Source organism: Agaricus bisporus (genome assembly GCF_000300575.1).
Source record: "Agaricus bisporus var. bisporus H97 unplaced genomic scaffold AGABI2scaffold_16, whole genome shotgun sequence".
NCBI lineage: Eukaryota > Fungi > Basidiomycota > Agaricomycetes > Agaricales > Agaricaceae > Agaricus > Agaricus bisporus.
Window position 1 is genome coordinate 472642 of NW_006267351.1, and position 18118 is coordinate 490759.

Genomic DNA, 18118 nt, shown 5'->3' on the forward strand with positions numbered 1-18118 from the left:
CGCTCACAAATGTCATCATGCAGATCAAGCCGGATTTCTTGTCGCTGGTGGCTTTTAGCGGCAAATATGTTAACGATGCTATACGACCCTCCTATATTTTTTCTTCCGGCCGCTTCGAATATACGACGTTAGATATTGTGCTCGCAAACACCCTTCGCCTCTGTATAATCTTCGACAACTTTTCTTCCGATCTTCTACACGCAACGACCTCCCATTTTCCCGATGCACATTACATGCCCTTAGTCCCACTTTCACCTCCGTCGATAATCTTCTACGGCGGTTGGTATATCTCACCGTGTTGTATTTACAATTGGACGCAAACCTGAATAGAAATCTGGCGGCCGCAATCTCTGCTACCCGCAGTTCCAACACTGGGGTGCAATACCGTTCCTACCTTGCCCGAGGACTTTGGCTGCGCTGGATTAGTGTTCATATCGATCACCTGATAGATATGTTACGAGCTTGATCTATCAAGTTATCTCAGTTGCGATGGGCAGGGTGTGTCCTTGAATGCATGTGGATTCCTATACCCTATTACCTGTCACAACTACATGTTTCTTGTCTGGTACGGGCTCTCCCGTTTGAAGAAGAGTGGGATGGATAAATTATTTTTGGATAGATGTAACCTTCGTGAGTAACAATGCATTCTCGCCCTTGAAAAACTCCGAGTTCATCATTATGTGGTGCACCGAAACTCTCACCGGAATATTGTGTCCGCGCTCTGCTTAGGAATTCCAGATGTATATGCTTCGTTTGAAGGCAGTGTTGAGATCTTGAGAGACCGCCATATTGCGTACGTAACCGGAGCCCATCTGTAATCTGTTTCCTCGGTTTTCAACCGCTGCCATCACGCTGATTTTCTTTTCTTCACTTTTCTCAGCCTGCCGTTCAAGATGATCATGTAATATGATCTATTTTCTGTTACATCGACATTATATGTGAGAGGTTCAAATCTTGTACATTCAGCCTAGGGCCCCAAAGAGAAGCTACATATAATCAGCGTGCATGATCCTGGTACTTCCGCCGAAGCTTCTTAACTCGGTGACATGTCGCAGCAGCGCATTTTTTCTGACAGTAAGGCAGTGTTCGCAATTTTCCGTAGAACAAACAGCAGTCCAGCTCTGTCTGATGAGAATTCAACATCTCTCGGTCTCTACTCGCCGAAGAGATTTAAAGCGACCAGCGGTTAGATCCCCCAAATTATCAATGATCAGTAGTTTGGGCCGCCTGAAAACTCCAACCAACTTGGATGTCAGTTCACTCGAGAAAATTCAATATATGGCATGATATGAGCTTTTCATATTGTATTTCGTGAGTTGTGAGGAGCGATACTCAGAAAACCCCGGGGGCATGGCCGAACTACTAACCACTGATAGGTGTTTAAGCAGTTCGTGAGAACTTATCGGATCAGTAACGCGGTTCGGACCGTATTAGCGCATCGAAGTTCGAACCCTTCTGAAAGACGAACGCCCTTAAGTCCGGCACCAGCTGAGATGAGAGATTCGTCATTGACAAAGCTTTAGTTCGCCTATCCGATATATTCCACGTAGATCCCTTAGGCTTTCAAAAGCCGTGTGATGCTCCGATTTGGGGGTGATGATAGTAAGAAGAGACGGTTCTGAACGCTCATTCATCAATGCATCACCTTTGGAGCCCTCGGGTTCGATATCATACACTCAAAACAAGTATTATTCTGACATATGACACCATGATGACACTATACAAAAAAAGAAAAAGAAAAAGTCCGACAATATACTACCCTTCTTACGCCTTGTAAAGTGCGTCCAAAAATGCTGTGGCCAGTTCTCCAACAAAAGCAGGTCCAACGACACTCGATCGTCCAAGACCTATACAAAGAAGGAATTCATAAATGAAAGTATTCAAGACTAATAGAGCTCTTAACACGCACCGTATAACGCAACCATTGTACCCTTCCCTGATGGAGCAATTTTAGCCTCTCTGACTGCATCTTTCAGGTCGGCCAGGAACTGATCCACAGCCTGCACAGTTAGTGTCTAAAGAACAGAAAATGGTATGAGAAGAAAGTCAAAGGATAACCGGCTCAAATGTATCTTACCGTGCAAGCGATATGTACGGCCTTGGGATCCAGTAAAGCATTCAAATGCCAACCACGTTTACTCATGACATCACCAACTTCCATGATATCAACATCTGGATGACTAGAGCCGAATGCTATCACAGATGCAGGAGGATCACCGACAATATGGAGTTCAGGTATCGAGGAACGAATGCCTTCAGCGATTTGTCTCGCACTGCCCACAATATTCCGACAAGATTCTAGGTAGCCTCTGTGATTTGGGTCAACATTTCGTTGTCAGTAAGAAATAGAATTATAATCGTACTTTGAACCCATGTGTTGCATCACAGCCCATGTTCCGGCTAACAATGCTCCAGGGCTATGCGGTATTGTATCAAAGATTAGTACAGTGGAGGAAGGGTGCAAAGTAAACGCACCGAGACCCAGAAATAGAAGGGCTAGCGTAAACGCCACCTATGGAGTGTAAGAGTTGGAACAAGATGTGATGTTGATAACGAGGCTCACCGCTCCATGTAGGATGAAGATAGTATTGATACTTGCGCAGTTCAGCATCACGATACATTATTACTGAAGTACCCTTGGGGGCGAATCCGTACTAAGGTGAATCATTAGCCTTATCCGAGTTTTGATGAGGATGGAGTAAAGTTACCTTGTGGGTATCACAGCTAATACTCGTAACACCTTTTACTCTAAAGTCGAAAGGGAGCAGCTTGTAGCGGCCCTTTTGTCCGTCTGCAAGTCCAGCGGGTTCCAGGAAGGGAACAATGAAACTGCCGAGACAGCAATCGACATGAAGACCGACATTATACTTGGAGGCGAGCTGACCGAGAGCGGGGATGTCATCTTGGTTACCATCTGGGAAGTTGATTGCTGACCCAACGATCTAGTAGCCAAGTCAACACGTTCATTTGTTGCTCCTCAATTTTTGAAACTCACCATGATCGTATTTGAGTTACTGTAATGGAAAGTTCGTTATCAAAAAACAATAGTGAAAGAATTGTAGAACTGACATTGCACGTCTGACTCGTTTGACGTCTACCCTTCTCGTGTAATTGTCTACGGGGAGTGTATGAACCTTGATGCCGAGATAGGAGGCGCCCTTATCGAAGGCAGCATGTGCAGTGGTAGGAATGATCCTGAAGTTAAGCCAGATGTCACTGGGCTGCAACCTAACAGAGAAGACAACTCGTACATTTCGGGTTCTGTGATGTTTTTGACTGCACGGGCCCAGTCTCTGTAAGTCTTGATAGCCATGATGATAGATTCCGTTCCTCCTGAAGTCATAGCCCCAGCACCATCGGGATGATTATACATCCTGAGTGTCATAGCAACGATTTCCGCCTCCATCTTCCTGACTGTCGGGAACACTTCCGGGTGAAGTGGGTTAGAAACGCAGTATCTCTCGTACGCTGCAACAATAATCTTCTCTAGGTCATCTCCACCATCTGGTTAATAGTTTAGTTGTTCGAACAAGACTCATTCGATTATATTGACTCACGATAGACAGCCCCAGAGACTTTTCCACCTTTCCAATCACTGGCGTGCTCAAACTCTTTATCCATCTTGTCCATCTCAGCCAAAATCCATTCCAAAGAGCGACTTTCCTCGGGTAATGCCAAGTGCCTCACAACATTTGGACCTTTAGGTACTAATTTGTCTTCGATGTCTAGCTTTGCCTTGGACATCTGTTCGTCGACGGATTTTTTGGCCGAGGGAAGTTTTAAAGCGAGTTGTACAACTCTCTACAAGTGATCCGAATTATATTGAATACAATTGATAAGAATGCAATTAATAAATTTCATACCTTAGCAATTGAAGCATAGACCTCCTTGAAACTCGTAACAAGGCCTCTTGCAGCGAGATGACGCTTGGCTTTGAGAGTCCAGGTTGCCAAAACATAGTAGAACAAGACACTCTTCGCCAAGTCAAGGTTGAGGCGAGAGCTAAGAAATGCTAAGTTGTCCCTTCCTATAATGTTTGTTGCCATGGTCCAGGGCTCTATTGCGCGCGAGAGAGACGATGAAGGGCGAGCAACAGGACGAGCAACTTAAGTACTTGGAACCAATCTCACCGCGGCTCCGACTGCGTGCCGCATTTCACATGCTTTGATGCCGAGCACTTGAGATTAGGTAAGCTGCACTGTTCAGATCCTGGTTGTGGAGCTCTCCGCAGCGCACTGAGTATTGATATTGAGCAGTGAGCACGCAGCAGCCATGCTAACGCCCAAATTACAGCTTGAAGGGCATGCAGCCTACACATCTGATGTGTTCGAGATCCGCTTTTTAGCGCAACTTGTCAGGAGCAGCGGAAGGAATGGTTCCGTAATAAACCCGGGTCAAATGATACTGCTTCGATAGAAAAGGTACCTCGTATATTTCGGGCTCAGTACTACTTACCAGTCAACAAATCATGATGGTCGCGATGTTCCCTCAATGCTCACCAAAATTCGCCCACCTTTTGAATTCCCTCAAACATGGCTACAACGTCCGGCAAGGCGAGGGCACTCAGGCTGGCAGGACTGTCTATCTGGCGCGCCAAGTTATGGGCTCAGAGTGTCGTCGTAACTTTGTGTTTTTCAAAGCATCTTGTTCTTCATTACATCAAGGCAACTGGTCTCTCCGTTTTAAGCGCAAAAGCTACCGGTACTCCATGCAATAGTATCATCATCTGGTACGCTCGACGACTGCCTCAATACACAATCAGACTACACTAAAGGTTATCATCCTCTCTAGAGTCATTCCTCGTCACAAAATCCAACAAACTTCCAGACGGCTCCTTATCCCACTCACTCACAAAATCCAACAAACACTCAAACACTTCCGTCCTCTGTGCATATCTCTCCGCAGACATAGCCACGCCTTTACCACCTTTCTGCTTCTCCAGCGGATCTTCAACAGATCTCAACAAATCCGCGCTCAATCTCGGATGAGAAACTCGATGTATCATTTCAGTGTCATCATCCGAAACTTCCATCAACTCGCTTGACCATGTTCCATCACTTGGGGTAGTTCCCCTTGACCCCGTTATCCAGTCGTCTTTGATACTTCCTGAGCTTTTTTCCGATAATGGTGATGGGTTATCCTTGGATGACGCAGATTTAGGAAAGACAGGAGGTATGACGAGCGGAGATGCTTTTGGTGCGAGGAGGAACGTCGTTAGAGACCGATAGTCTTCTGTTTCCTTTTGATCGTCATGGTTGACAACAGGAGAGACTTGGGTTTTCAAAAAATTGAGTGCCTCAGAGGGCGTTCTTTCCTCGCACATTTCACGGAATCTAGGTTGACCATGAACGCCCGGCATATAAATCAATAAATGAAAGAAATGCCTACTGTTGACGCCGGATGTGATATGTAGCTTTTCTGATTATCTCCTCAGACCCGGGTCTATCAAACCTTTGAGTTTGTCTTCTGCCCAAAAATACAATATACCACCCACCTGCGCACTTCCATTTTCCAGAAATCGCTCATCTTCTGAATTCCATCAAACGCATCGTCTACCATCGCATCCTCGTCCTTTGGACCCCTGAGATTCGCATTGCCACCGAACAGGTAAAGTCGCTTAGATCTGGGGTGATATACGACATCGTGCGCATATCTCGGACGTGGTTCCTCGACTTTCTTTGGCACCGAACGGGGTTTCGGATTTGGTCGATCGCCTTCAGGCCGAATATGGGTCCAAGTGCCTGGCCTTGTATTATATCTATACACCCAGTTGTAGAGGTCCCCTGGAAGATATCCCGTCATACCGAAAGCATCTGTGACGAGACCGCAGAATCTAAACCAAAGCCCTTAGTTTAAAAAATCATGGAAAGTAGAGAACGACTTACACGTAGATCTCCTTCAAGTCGGTATCAATCACCGCTCTTTGAGTAAAGCATGCAGTTGGTCCACCTTCCAGGGTAAAGTTCGAGAATAACTCTGTGACAGTACTCGTACTCAGATTGTACGTGTACATGTCTGAAAGATATTTCTCCTCTTTTTGGCCCCCGAAGATAAATAAAGTTCTCGTGTTCGAGTCCAAAACCATTGAGTGACCGTAGCGTGGGGGTATCGTAGCAGGCGAGTTATCTGCGGGCCTACTCTCATCAGTAAAATGCCTTGAGAAGAAGCTTATAGACATACTGGAGTAATTTCCACCGTGACGACTTAAGGTTATACGCATATAGACCAGCATATTTGTAAGTATCCCAGTCACCATCAAGTACTCGCCCACCGAAGACGTAGAGAGCTTGCGCTTCGCTATCGACAACCATCTGGTGATCAAAGACTAGGGGAGGGCCTCCACTGCTCTGCAAGAGTTTCAGGAATAGCAACATATGAGATGGGAGGTATACACTCACGGCTGTATCGAAGGAGATGTACTTCCATACTCCTTCTTCTGGCCCTCTTGTGTGATAGAGGTAGAAATCAGAACAATAGGTGTTGGAAGGTGGATCGCTCGTCGGTAGGGGAGGTAGGGAAGGGAAAGGTAAGTGAGATTGGGATCTATGAGAGCTCTGCGGTCCTGTGGCGGTCGTATTTGTGGGGCCCTGGCGAGAAAGAGGCGCCCTGGCAGCATCAACATCTGTTAATCTGCCGAGAACATAGATAATGCCAGTCTTGCAGTCCAAAGTCATCTTATGACAGCTTCTAGTACTTGGTCCATTTTTACTGTGCGTTGAATCCATAAGCTTGTGCCACCTCTCGTCTTTGATGTTATACGCCCAAAAATCGTCCAAACAATTCTCGCCATTGTAGCCTCCGTGGAGGTAGATAACTTCATTAACAGCGTCTATACACATGGCGTGACCGCTCCTCGGGGATGGTATTTCATCATCGCCTGCTTGCGATATCCTGTCCCATACTGCATAAGGATGTGAAGATTGGAGATACGATGAGAAGAGGCCAGAGGAAGAAAGGGTTTGAAGGTGCTTCTCCGCATCTTTAAATGCACCTCCAAGAACCAGAGTGGCGTGTAATTGGGTGATTAAAGGGTGTTCAACGTTTGTGAAAGCTCGCGAGAGGATATCTTGATATGGAGTAAGGAGACGGCGTTGTCTCAAGTGCTTGAGAACGTGACGAAGAACAGTGCTTTCTCGGTGCTGGAGATTCAGGTGAATGAGAGCCCTGGCGCGGTGGCAAACCTCGCACCTCCTCATGTATGCGGTATATGTGATCAACATATTTCTTATCCGAGATTCCGTTCAATGCAACGTGCCATATTGAAGTATGGAAATTCTGGCCATGCGCACTGTGGGACCAGAATATCGTTATACAACAACTGCAACGCGAAGGCCATCAACGCACGATAGAGGGACAATCTTGACGTAGCGGGTTGGGAAACATACGTGAGCATTGTTGACATGGCGGATGGGAAATGCTTCGGCAGTCGTGTCATTCTTGAGGCCACCATGTAACACTTGGACTAGGTTTTCTTCTGTAATTCCGACGTATACCTTGAAGTCTTTCATGTTACATGGATGTGCTTGAACCACGAGTCAGATGAAACGGATTTTGGGGCTGGGCATGAAGAGCGTACGTTTCGAAAACTGAAGATACTCTTCAGCGGATCAAGCCTTGCGACTGAAAGAATACTTGCCTTTCCAAAAGCTATCGTTTCTGATGATTGCACGACATTTAGATTCAGTAAGCGGTGGGCGTCACGAAAGCCTACACACTTAGAACAGACATCTGGTCTAGCTTGAGCAAAATCCACTGTTTCGCAGTGTTCCCTTGGTACGCGCCGCTCCATCTGCTAGCTTGGTCTGAAGGCTTGTCCAGGAGTATATGTTCAGGCCCATACTTTCCGCTATGCGGTGTTGATTGCACAACAGTGTAGCTCAACGGCACAGAAGGCGGCGGTGAAATCATGTTCGAAGGAGACACCAGGTATGCCGGTAAGGACTTAGGACCAGACTACGCGGTGGTTGTGGCGAACAGCGTAATGGATGTCACTACGATGTCACCGACGAAACCCGGATCATCGGCGCCGACGGCGCCGGAATGGAACTTCCCGAGCTTTGCTTCGACTCCAATCGTCACTCCAACATCATTCGCAATTTCACCGTCGAACCCCCATAGGAGACGAACACATGCCCACAAGCCCTTTCTAGAAAAATTACGCAGCTACTGGGAGAAAGAACCCTGCAACGGTCGCGATCAAGCTTACTGCAAGGTCCACGAAAGATTACCGGCACAGGCGGCATACTTAACAATGACAGTTGCCTAACAACTCTTCACCGCAAACCGTGATTCGAGGGGCTTCCATTTAGACTCATCCGAACAACCACTTCTTTTTATTGCTGAAGTGTTCATTTTTGACTTACTATTCGGGGTCGAACCTCGAGTGAAATGATCGAGCCCCGAATCTCTCAACCGTCGGCTGCCTGCCTAGCTTGCAAACTCAATGCAGAGATATCCGAGTATCGGGGATGGTAATGAAAGCCGCGAAGGACTCGTACTATGTCATCGAAAAATCTGATAATCTACGGGTCAATCCTTGCCGTCGGCTCCACATATACTTGGCCTTCGACTTATCTGTATCCAGGAATAATACCGGAAAATTAACTCCTCCCAATAGGCCCCGCCTATATTCATTTGTGGTAAATTCAACCAATTTTTAGAATATTCTCTCAGACGCGTTGCCTATTTGTGCGCGCACTGTGGAGCCCAACACAGTGCGTGAACAGGTTCACCAATGGGCAGGACGTACTGGGGCGACTTCGGTTCAACTATCGCTTCGAAAAAGTGTTTGCTCTTGGAAATTGTCTGGTATAAAACATCGATGATACTTTAAGATTAAGAGTTGTCTTTTGCGCTGCTTTACCGTTACCATGATGAAGGCTCGAACGTTGCTTATCTTTTTGCTGAACATACATTTGGTGTTGGCCGCGATCAAATCCATTTCCAGTGTCCAACACAAATCCAATCTCCCAACCGCAAGCAACAGATTTATTGTTGAAGTTGAGGATACATCCCAGATTCCTCCCTCAGAGCGTTCTACTTTATCAGTATGTGCCCTGGTTCTGGACCTTTGAAACTTGTACTCATGGATTTATTTGTAAAGCCACACGAGCTTCTGTTTGAACATCTCAAAGCTCGGAATGTGACTTTCAATGTTACGAAACAATATAAGGCTGAAGGCCTTTTTGTTGGGGCTTCAATCACGTTGGACAATCCTCAAGTAAGCGATCGTATGCTCTTGTCTACCAACGAAGCTAAAAGAAATGAACCAAGGATGTTTCTGCGTTAAAATCTGCACCAGGAGTGAAAGATGTCCGGCCCGTGCGGCAATTCAGTATCCCAAAGTATGTTCTCATCCTCGTATAAATATATAGGAACGGAGGTTTTTGCTAGACCTGTATCAAAATATACCGTTACCGGTCGGAACGATCCTGCCATTCCACCTGACACTGAAGGTACTCACGTTGCTACGGTGAGAACCTCCACTTGTTCATATCTAGTCTTCCTCTTACATTTTCTTATAGGGTGTTGATAAACTTCATGCCGAGGGGATTACTGGTAAAGGAATCAAAATCGGCATGTAAGCAACCCATTCGATCCTTTTTTTTGCGCCTTTCTCTCATCTCTCTTTTTTTTAGCATTGACTCGGGTATGAATGATTTATGATCTTCAAGAAATCTGGAAAGGGATTGAATGTTCTAGGTGTCGATTATACTCATCCATCTCTTGGAGGTGGTTTTGGACCAGGGTTTAAAATCGTTGGTGGATATGATTTCGTCGGGGATGACTACGATGGTCGATATAGACTCCCATAAATTTCATAAACCCAAATCTCACACATGCTCCCCTTTACAGGTACGAATACTCCCGCACCTGACGATGATCCTATGGACAAATGTAGTGGACACGGCACACATGTAGCAGTGAGTCTCCCTCTTGAAATTCCTCTACTTTCATTTTTTACATCTTTTTGGAACTACAGGGCATCATTGCTGCTGACCCGGGGAATGAATTCAATATCAGCGGTGTGGCATACGAAGCGTCACTTTCTATGTATAGGGTCTTTGGATGTTCTGGATCTGTCGCTGACGATGGTACGTTGTCGTACATTTCTTTCCAAAGTAGCAGACACAAACAATTTTCAACTCGCGTGATTTTCTAGTTCTTGTGGATGCACTGTTAATGGCATTCATCGATGAACAAGATATATTGACGTTATCAATTGGTGGGACCGATGGTTGGACCGAATCCATTTCAGCAGTTTTGACAAGTCGATTTGTTGAGCAAGGAAAGGTTGTGACTATTGCTGCTGGAAACGATGTGAGTTTATAGATCCCTCCACCCACTCTATACCGGCACCGGTTATTGACTGAGGGTTTAGGGTATTTGGGGATCTTGGTATACGTCTAGCCCTGGGAACGGTATCGACGTTATCTCTGTTGCTAGTACCGACAAGTAAGAACTTCAATGTCTCTTTTAGTCATACTATGAAACTGACAAATATTAAAGCTACGCTATTCCTCTTCAAAACGCAACCGTCGGTGGAGTCAAACACGACCCGATAACTTATCTGGATACCCTCCCACTTCCTGTCAACGGTACCTTTCCTATATACGCTACTTCGAATTCAACTACAGTCGAAGACGACGCATGTAACCCACTCCCGGATTCGACACCGGATTTATCTGATATGGTTGTGATCATTCGGAATGGGTCATGTACTGCTGTTCAAAAATTGACAAATGCAGCTGCGAAAGGAGCTCAAGTTGTTTTGATCTATGAGTGAGTTTTGTGTTTGGGAATAGGTGATCTTGGTTGTCGTTGATGCATGTGATTTTTGTAGCGAGTTTTTCACGTCGATGGATCTGGGATCTTTTACTGCTTCGATTATTCAACAAGCCGACGGTGAATGGGTGAGCTTGATTGTCCTAATTCATGTTCTTCTATCTTACGATTTTCTCGTAGCTTGTACAGCAATTTGTTGCTGGTACTCCTGTTACATTAACCTTTCCGCAACATGGAGGATCGGCCGATTTTCCTAACCCATTCGGGGGCCTCATATCCATTTTTACCAGGTACCCACTAAGTAATCCTAAAAAAACCACGCTTTTAACAGCAGTACAGTTACGGACCCAGTAATGATTTCTACTTCAAACCCGCTATAGCGACGCCAGGTGGAAACATTCTTTCCACATTACCTGATGGTACATTTGGTGTTGCATCTGGAACATCCATGGCTACACCATTCGCTGCTGGCAGTGCTGCTCTGATTCTTCAAGCTCGAGGCAAGGATGTTGAACTTGCAAGAGGCGTTCGTTCGTTATTGGAATCTACTGGACAGAAAGTGCCTTCTACTAAAATTGAAGGTGATCCATTACAAACGGTGACGCAACAAGGAGCTGGGTTGGTTAATGTTTATGATGCTGTGCATGCGGAGACGATTGTTATGCCGACGGAGTTGATTGTGAATGATACTGCGCATGCTGAACCAAAGTAGGTTTTGTGTGTGACACTATTTTTTTGGGGGAATTTTTTGATTATTATTGTTTAGGCAGAGCTTTAGTGTTTTGAATGCAGGAAAATCGTCAAAGGAGTATATTCTTAGTCATGTTCCAGCTGGTACGGCTTTAACTGTCCAAGCTGACTCTATCGCCCCAGCGCCCGGTCCAGTTCCTCTATCAAATTCCACAGCGACTGTATCTATCAGTCCCTCGAAATTCACTTTGGGACCTGGTGATTCGCAAAACGTGACTGCCGAGATTTTTGGACCTACTGGACTGGATAGGACAACCTTTCCGGTGTATTCTGGGTTTATTGATATTGATGATGGGAGTCAGAGTTTTCATGTTGTGTATCTTGGGTTGACTGGGTCGTTGATCGATAAACAAGTGATTGACGATACTGATTCTTTTTTTGGTGTGAATGTTCCTACTATCATTGATAGTGAAGGGAATGTTCAGCAGGGAGCTATGAATTATACATTTGAAGGTGGAGACATTCCGACATTAATTTGGCGGTGAGTTGATTTGCTAACTTGTAAAAGACATGAATGCTAAAAACTTGTTTATAGACAAGTGTTTGGATCCCCGCGTGTGGTAGTTGACCTTGTGGATCGGGATATTCAAATCAATACGACATTGAATAGTAGGGATGTCGACAACGGAGCAAGACCATTTATTTCTTTCCCCACATCAACAGCACCGGGAAGTTTTGCTCAAGTGGAGACAATAGGATCTATATTAGAGTATAATTTCGTTTCGCGGAACTCTGACGTGAGTGAATATGAAGTTAGCGTAAGAGAGATTTTTTGAAAGCTAATAATCTGATTTGGAAAGAATCCTAATGTGAATGGGTATTATTCATTCGCCTGGGAGACGCCAACGTACGCGAATGGGACAGTGGTAGAGAATGGAGTGTATAGACTGCTCTTGCGAGCATTACGAGTTACGGGAGATGTGGCGAAAGAAGAGGATTACGAGGTTTACCTGAGCTCTATTGTTGGGGTTGATACTTAAGCGGAGGGTTTGGAGAAGTTTGTTCACGTTGTGTAGATGTGATATGCGTTACACGTATTATGGTCCAGGACAAGCGAGATCAAGAATAAGTGGACTGATAAGCTGCGGGTGGGAGCAGCGACCGAGGTGGTGAAGCGGAGAGAAGAGGCGGACTGGAGTGAGGAATGCTGAGTCAGCTGCTGGTGCTGTTTGTGCTCTTTCTTCTGGCCACTCTGCTGCTGACTCGACGCAGAGCACTTGCAACGCCTGAAAAAGCCCGCTGGTCTGTCACTGCCCCATTTTGGACTCACTGAGCCTCTGCCAGACCCGCATTCTTTTGCGGGACATGCCATGTACTATCCTCAGCAATCCCCCGGAATCAACCACAAACTCGCAAACCCACACGACCAGTCTCCGTGGTCTCGGCCCCACCACGCCATCCTCGTCCCGCCCGGCGCTCAGTCCGCCGTCGGCCCGCCCCCGTCTCCTGGCTATGCCCTCTACGCCAATGGCGCAGTGAATCCCCTCCAGCACCATCCCGCGCACCATCCTCTCTCCCATCCCCTCCAACACCACCACCACAACTCTTTGCCCCATTACCCGTCCCCACCCAATGGCACATCCCATCCCCAGCATCCCTATGGCCAGGGATCCCCAGCCAGCTCCAACGGCCAGATCATGTCGCAACATTGGCAGCAGCAGTTGCTCAAATGCGAGGTGCGTCGGTATCACTTTTTCTTTCTTTTTTTCTTTGTCCTCATCTGTATCAAAGATGGTTCGGTCTTCGCGATCCCCCCACCACCGCGCTCGTGCAAACGCCATGGCCGCAAGATCTGTAACAAAGTCCGCGATCACCATCGCAAATCCAAATAAACCGCCACCCGAAGTCAATGGCATATCCGGCGACTCTTCTCCTTCCTCAGTCCACACTCACGCGGAAGGTTCTCCCAATAATCATCACCCCTCCGTAACCGCACACGTAGCTCCCATCTCCCTCACTCCTCGTCCCTTCTCCTTGCGCCCACCGGAAAACAATTGGACTTCATTGGACATGGGTGGCGTCAACATCAAGAATCTGCCTTCCTCTTCCGGCCTCTTCTCATTCACCTTTCTTGTCACACTCTATCTCAACCATAACGCTCTATCCTCAATACCGCCGGAAATTGCCAAGCTACGACACCTCGAGCTACTCGATTTGTCTGGCAACAATCTCACTTCCCTTCCCCCCGAATTAGGAATGCTCACCCAGCTGAAAGAGTTGTATGTGTTTGACAATCACCTCTCTACCCTTCCTCCGGAAGTTGGAAGTTTGCATCACCTACAGACGTTTGGTGTCGAGGGTAATCCGTTGGACGCTACACTCAAATCCCTCGTCCAAAAGGACGGCACGCCCGCTCTTATATCTTATCTCAGAGATACGGGTCCTGTCCCTGCCCCTCCCCCCGAACGAACCTGGAAATATCTCCTATCTCAGGTAGAGCAGCAGGCGCTCATGAGTGATCCAAATTCGGAAAACATCAGTGTACTTTCTTACAACATCCTTTGTGAAAAGTATGCGACGGAACGGCTGTATGGATATACACCCGCATGGGCATTGCTGTGGGACTACAGGAAGGAGTTGATTTTGAACGAGCTTCTAGCTTCGGACGCCGACTTTTTGTGCGTGCAAGAAATGGACGTGGCCCAATATGAGGAATATTTCTCCAAGCACCTTTCGCGCGATTACACGGGCGTTTATTCGCCAAAATCGAGGGCAAAGACAATGGACAATGAACAGGAACGGAGGTTTGTTGATGGGTGTGCCATATTCTACAAGACGTCCAGGTGCGTTTCTCAGAACTACAGCTTTCGTCGTTTTTCTAATGCCATATTAGATTTCAACTTGTAGAGAAGCAGCTGATCGAGTTCAGCGCGGTCGCCATGCAACGGCAAGACTTTAAGAAGACAGACGATATGTTCAATCGTGTTTTAGGCAAAGACCATATCGCCGTTGTCTGTCTGATGGAAGACAAGCAAACGGGAACTCGATTCATCATCGCCAACACCCATATTCATTCTCATCCTGCATACCGTGACGTCAAGCTCGTTCAAGTCGCGCTCCTTGTCGAAGAGGTTGAGAAAATTGCCAACAATTTCTCTAGACTTCCTCCCCGACCTCCACAGCAGCATAGTGATGGGGGGAGTAGCCCACCGCCTACACGCCCACCGCCCGCGTATTCTGACGGGACGAAGATTCCGCTGATCATTGCTGGAGATTTCAACTCTATACCCCAGTCGGGTGTGTATGAGTTTTTGAATAATGGAACTTTGGCGGCGGACCATCCTGATTTTATGTCGCATACGTATGGACGATATACGTCAGAGGGTCCACGGCATCGACTTGGGTTGAAGAGTGCAAATTCGTCGCTTGGGGTTGGCGAACCGTTGACAAATCACACACCACCTTTCCAGGGCACCATTGACTACATCTGGTATTCCACAGCCAATCTAGGCGTGAACGCGGTGCTTGGAGAGGTAGATAAAGCGTATCTGGAGAAGGTGGTAGGGTTCCCGAATGCACACTTCCCTTCAGAGTAAGTTGCAACTTTTTTTTCGTTCGGCCTGTTTCTGACCTGAGTTATCACAGTCACATTTGCCAAATCGCAGAGTTCCGGGTGAAGCATCCCAAGGACCAAGCGCCACGCACGCCTAGCCTCTAGTGTTTGGTGATCGCATTGTGTTTTTTTCTTTTGCTATTAGCATTGGTTGTACAGCTGCTCCTAGTTCGGTCATTTGTCCAGTACTACGCTCGCTATCTTGGTTTTCTTCTCCTCCCTGCAAACCATTTTCCTCGTTAACCCTTCTCGCAAGTATATATTCCTTTTTTTTTACTTCTCCGGACGATGGGCCACGCACGTTTTAGTACATACATACATACATATATTTGCTTGTTCTGATTTGTGTCGTAACCTTTCTTCTTCTCTTTCCCTCCCCTCCCCTCTCCTCATTTTTCATTTCTATGTGAAATCTGGCTTTTTGTTTGTGTTCATGTGTCCCCTTGTCTCGGTTTTATTATTTCCTTTTTTTCTTTTTCTCTAGTCTCTTTTGATTGTGTATTAGTTGGTTGTTAGTACTATCGTCTGTTTGTGTCAAGAAAAAAAAGTTTCAAATCTGTTCTAATTTGTTGTATATGTGAGATTGAATTATTGGGCTATACAAGGCTATACATAGTTATCGGACGATGAGGACGGATGATCTTTGATCGCATCAACGGGCACTGTGCACTTGTATAATCAAACTCGAAATGGTGTCATTGTTTTCTGTCTTTCGATCCTAGCCACTACCTGACTGCGAATTACAACCGCAATGACCGTTTACCAAGCTACTGCATCTGCACCTGTAAACATTGCCTGCATCAAGTAAGTTGGACTGTTTCCTGACTCAGTCGATAGAACTGATTTACTGACTATCGGCATATCGCATATCAGATATTGGGGCAAAAGGGATACAAAATTGATCTTGCCCACAAACTCTTCGCTTTCTGTTACCCTTGACCAAGATCATTTACGATCTACGACTACTTCACGAGCGGACCCATCGTTCACTAATGATCGCTTGTGGCTTAATGGTAAGGAGGAGGAGATTAAGGAGGGTGGGAGGTTGTGGACTTGTATAAGGGAGATGAAGAGGTTGAGGAAGGAGGAAGTTGAAGATAAAAGTTCTAGTGAACCCAAGGTTAATCCACTCTCCATTTTTTAAATTCATGCTGACACGAATACAAAAAAGTTATCAACATACAATGTTCACATATGTTCACACAACAACTTCCCCACTGCCGCTGGACTCGCATCTTCCGCATCCGGATTCGCAGCTCTAGTCTCCTCACTCTCGCATCTCTATTCCCTTCCGGTTTCCTCATCCACTCTTTCTTTAATCGCTCGTCAAGGTTCCGGTTCCGCCTGTCGTTCCCTTTTCGGTGGTTTTGTAGCTTGGCAAATGGGTTCAAACCCTTCTGGTTCCGATTCCCTCGCACTACAAATCGCACCTCAATCTCATTGGCCTGATATTCATGCTCTTATATGTATAGTCTCTGATGACAAGAAAGGGACATCTAGTACGAGTGGTATGCAACGTACAGTCGAAACTTCATCTTTACTACACCATCGTATCAACACCGTCGTTCCTCATCGTATGGAAACGATTTCCAAAGCCATTCAAGAAAAAGATTTTGATACGTTTGCGAAAGTGACGATGGCGGATTCGAATCAATTTCATGCTGTGGCTTTGGATACGGAACCCCCGATTTTTTATTTGAATGATGTGAGTAGGGCTATCATTGCTTTGGTGGTGGAGTATAATCGATTGGGGGTTGAGGAGGGGAAAGGGTATAGGGCGGCGTATACGTATGATGCTGGACCGAATGCGGTTATATATGCGAAGAAGGAAAATGTGAAAGAGATTTTGGAGTTGGTGGTTGAGTATTTTCCGCAAAGGGAGGGTGCGTTTAAAGATGCGTTTGGATTGTTTGGAGGGGGAGGAAAGGTGGGTGGGAAATTGCCGATGGGATTTAATGAAAATGTGGCGAAGAGGTTTGAGGTGGGTGCGGTTAAAGGATTGATTCATACTCGTGTTGGGGATGGACCGAGGAAATTGGGAGATGGGGAAGGGTTGTTGAATGATGAAGGTTTGCCTAAAAGTTTGGCGTAGATGATTCATGATATGTGGAATTTAGGAGTTGACAATGTATTCACTAGGAAAAATTTGGATTGGATTGACAAAACACAGCCCTGGAGAATAAATATCAAAGCGATAGTGTAAGATTTACTACGCATACTGCTCCAAACTCTTCCTATATTCAGCCCACCTCCCATTGTTCCACTTCATCAAATCTGTAAACTCCTTGCTATCCTTTCCAAGAACAAGCTCCGTCGCATAAATCATCGCAAGAACTGCAAAGTCGACAAAAGTAACGGTTTCTCCCATGATATACGGCCCAGAGCTCTGACTCAACCAACCATCAAGCTTAGTATACGCCGCTTCGACATTCTTCCAAGCCTCCGCACGCTTCTCGCCTTGCGGTTCAAAGCTCGCCAGATCCCCAAATACTTGAGAACGAGTACGGTAAAAATATTCCGCACTTGACGGGTTCAAAATTCCAGGGACCTTTGGGAATGCGAATGGGTAAAATGGGGCGATAACCTCGTAGAACTGCGCATAGAATGCTGCTTGTAGAGCTTCGGTACCCGGTGGGAATAATTTGGGGGTATCGGGATAGGCTTTATCGAGGTATTGCGCGATTTTGTAGGAATCGGTTACACCGGTGTTGGTGGAGCTGTCGAAAATGGATGGCGAAGTGTACATTGGGCGTCCGTCGCCCCATGTGTCGCTAGGGGGAATGCCGACTTTCTTGAACTCGGCCTCTAGCTCTTGATACTCGAGAACGACTGTTTTGTATGGGATCTTCTTGTAGTTTAGAGCAAACCTGATGATTACGAAGGGATATCATTAGAATTGATAGTGATATCACTAAGAACCCGCATCATACCTTATTTTGAGTGGGTTTGGGGACCACGTCGTTTGTGTGCCTTTCTTTGCTAGATCGTAGAAGGTAATCATGTTGGGTAGATTTTGAGGGGGGAGAGATC

At 46.2% G+C, this 18118-nt stretch overlaps 6 protein-coding genes across 6 annotated transcripts; 3 read left to right on the plus strand and 3 right to left on the minus strand.

The window, feature by feature from the left end:
• Window positions 1-1675: 1675 nt before the first annotated feature.
• On the minus strand, window positions 1676-4120 carry AGABI2DRAFT_196082 (hypothetical protein). Its single transcript, XM_006457263.1, has 12 exons — window positions 3864-4120; window positions 3558-3801; window positions 3252-3504; window positions 3070-3195; window positions 2996-3014; window positions 2709-2942; window positions 2564-2654; window positions 2476-2512; window positions 2364-2417; window positions 2078-2309; window positions 1910-2015; window positions 1676-1847 (listed from the first exon to the last, which is right to left on the minus strand). The coding sequence occupies exons 1-12, from the start codon at window positions 4044-4046 to the stop codon at window positions 1765-1767; spliced, it is 1662 nt and encodes a 553-aa protein (XP_006457326.1). The 5' UTR covers window positions 4047-4120; the 3' UTR covers window positions 1676-1764.
• Window positions 4121-4768: 648 nt separating this feature from the next.
• On the minus strand, window positions 4769-7508 carry AGABI2DRAFT_123198 (hypothetical protein; the record flags this gene model as incomplete). The annotated part of the gene is made up of 8 exons (XM_006457264.1): window positions 4769-5333; window positions 5389-5442; window positions 5495-5833; window positions 5886-6134; window positions 6181-6347; window positions 6399-7139; window positions 7189-7288; window positions 7345-7508. 8 exons carry the CDS (start codon window positions 7506-7508, stop codon window positions 4769-4771), a joined length of 2379 nt encoding a protein of 792 aa, XP_006457327.1.
• Window positions 7509-8873: 1365 nt separating this feature from the next.
• On the plus strand, window positions 8874-12515 carry AGABI2DRAFT_212668 (hypothetical protein; the record flags this gene model as incomplete). Its single annotated transcript, XM_006457265.1, has 18 exons — window positions 8874-9047; window positions 9104-9220; window positions 9274-9344; window positions 9394-9472; window positions 9525-9580; window positions 9639-9649; window positions 9703-9795; window positions 9856-9923; window positions 9983-10094; window positions 10163-10320; window positions 10382-10455; window positions 10510-10782; window positions 10844-10913; window positions 10966-11075; window positions 11125-11493; window positions 11552-12016; window positions 12071-12272; window positions 12336-12515. 18 exons carry the CDS (start codon window positions 8874-8876, stop codon window positions 12513-12515), a joined length of 2682 nt encoding a protein of 893 aa, XP_006457328.1.
• A 751-nt stretch (window positions 12516-13266) lies between these two features.
• Window positions 13267-15193, plus strand: AGABI2DRAFT_79322 (hypothetical protein; the record flags this gene model as incomplete). The annotated part of the gene is made up of 3 exons (XM_006457266.1): window positions 13267-14318; window positions 14369-15067; window positions 15121-15193. The coding sequence occupies 3 exons, from the start codon at window positions 13267-13269 to the stop codon at window positions 15191-15193; spliced, it is 1824 nt and encodes a 607-aa protein (XP_006457329.1).
• Window positions 15194-15809: 616 nt separating this feature from the next.
• On the plus strand, window positions 15810-17249 carry AGABI2DRAFT_196085 (hypothetical protein). The gene is made up of 3 exons (XM_006457267.1): window positions 15810-15892; window positions 15962-16208; window positions 16260-17249. The coding sequence occupies exons 1-3, from the start codon at window positions 15840-15842 to the stop codon at window positions 17178-17180; spliced, it is 1221 nt and encodes a 406-aa protein (XP_006457330.1). The 5' UTR covers window positions 15810-15839; the 3' UTR covers window positions 17181-17249.
• Window positions 17223-18098, minus strand: AGABI2DRAFT_212677 (hypothetical protein). The gene is made up of 2 exons (XM_006457268.1): window positions 18019-18098; window positions 17223-17955 (listed from the first exon to the last, which is right to left on the minus strand). The coding sequence occupies exons 1-2, from the start codon at window positions 18087-18089 to the stop codon at window positions 17298-17300; spliced, it is 729 nt and encodes a 242-aa protein (XP_006457331.1). The 5' UTR covers window positions 18090-18098; the 3' UTR covers window positions 17223-17297.
• Window positions 18099-18118: the final 20 nt, after the last annotated feature.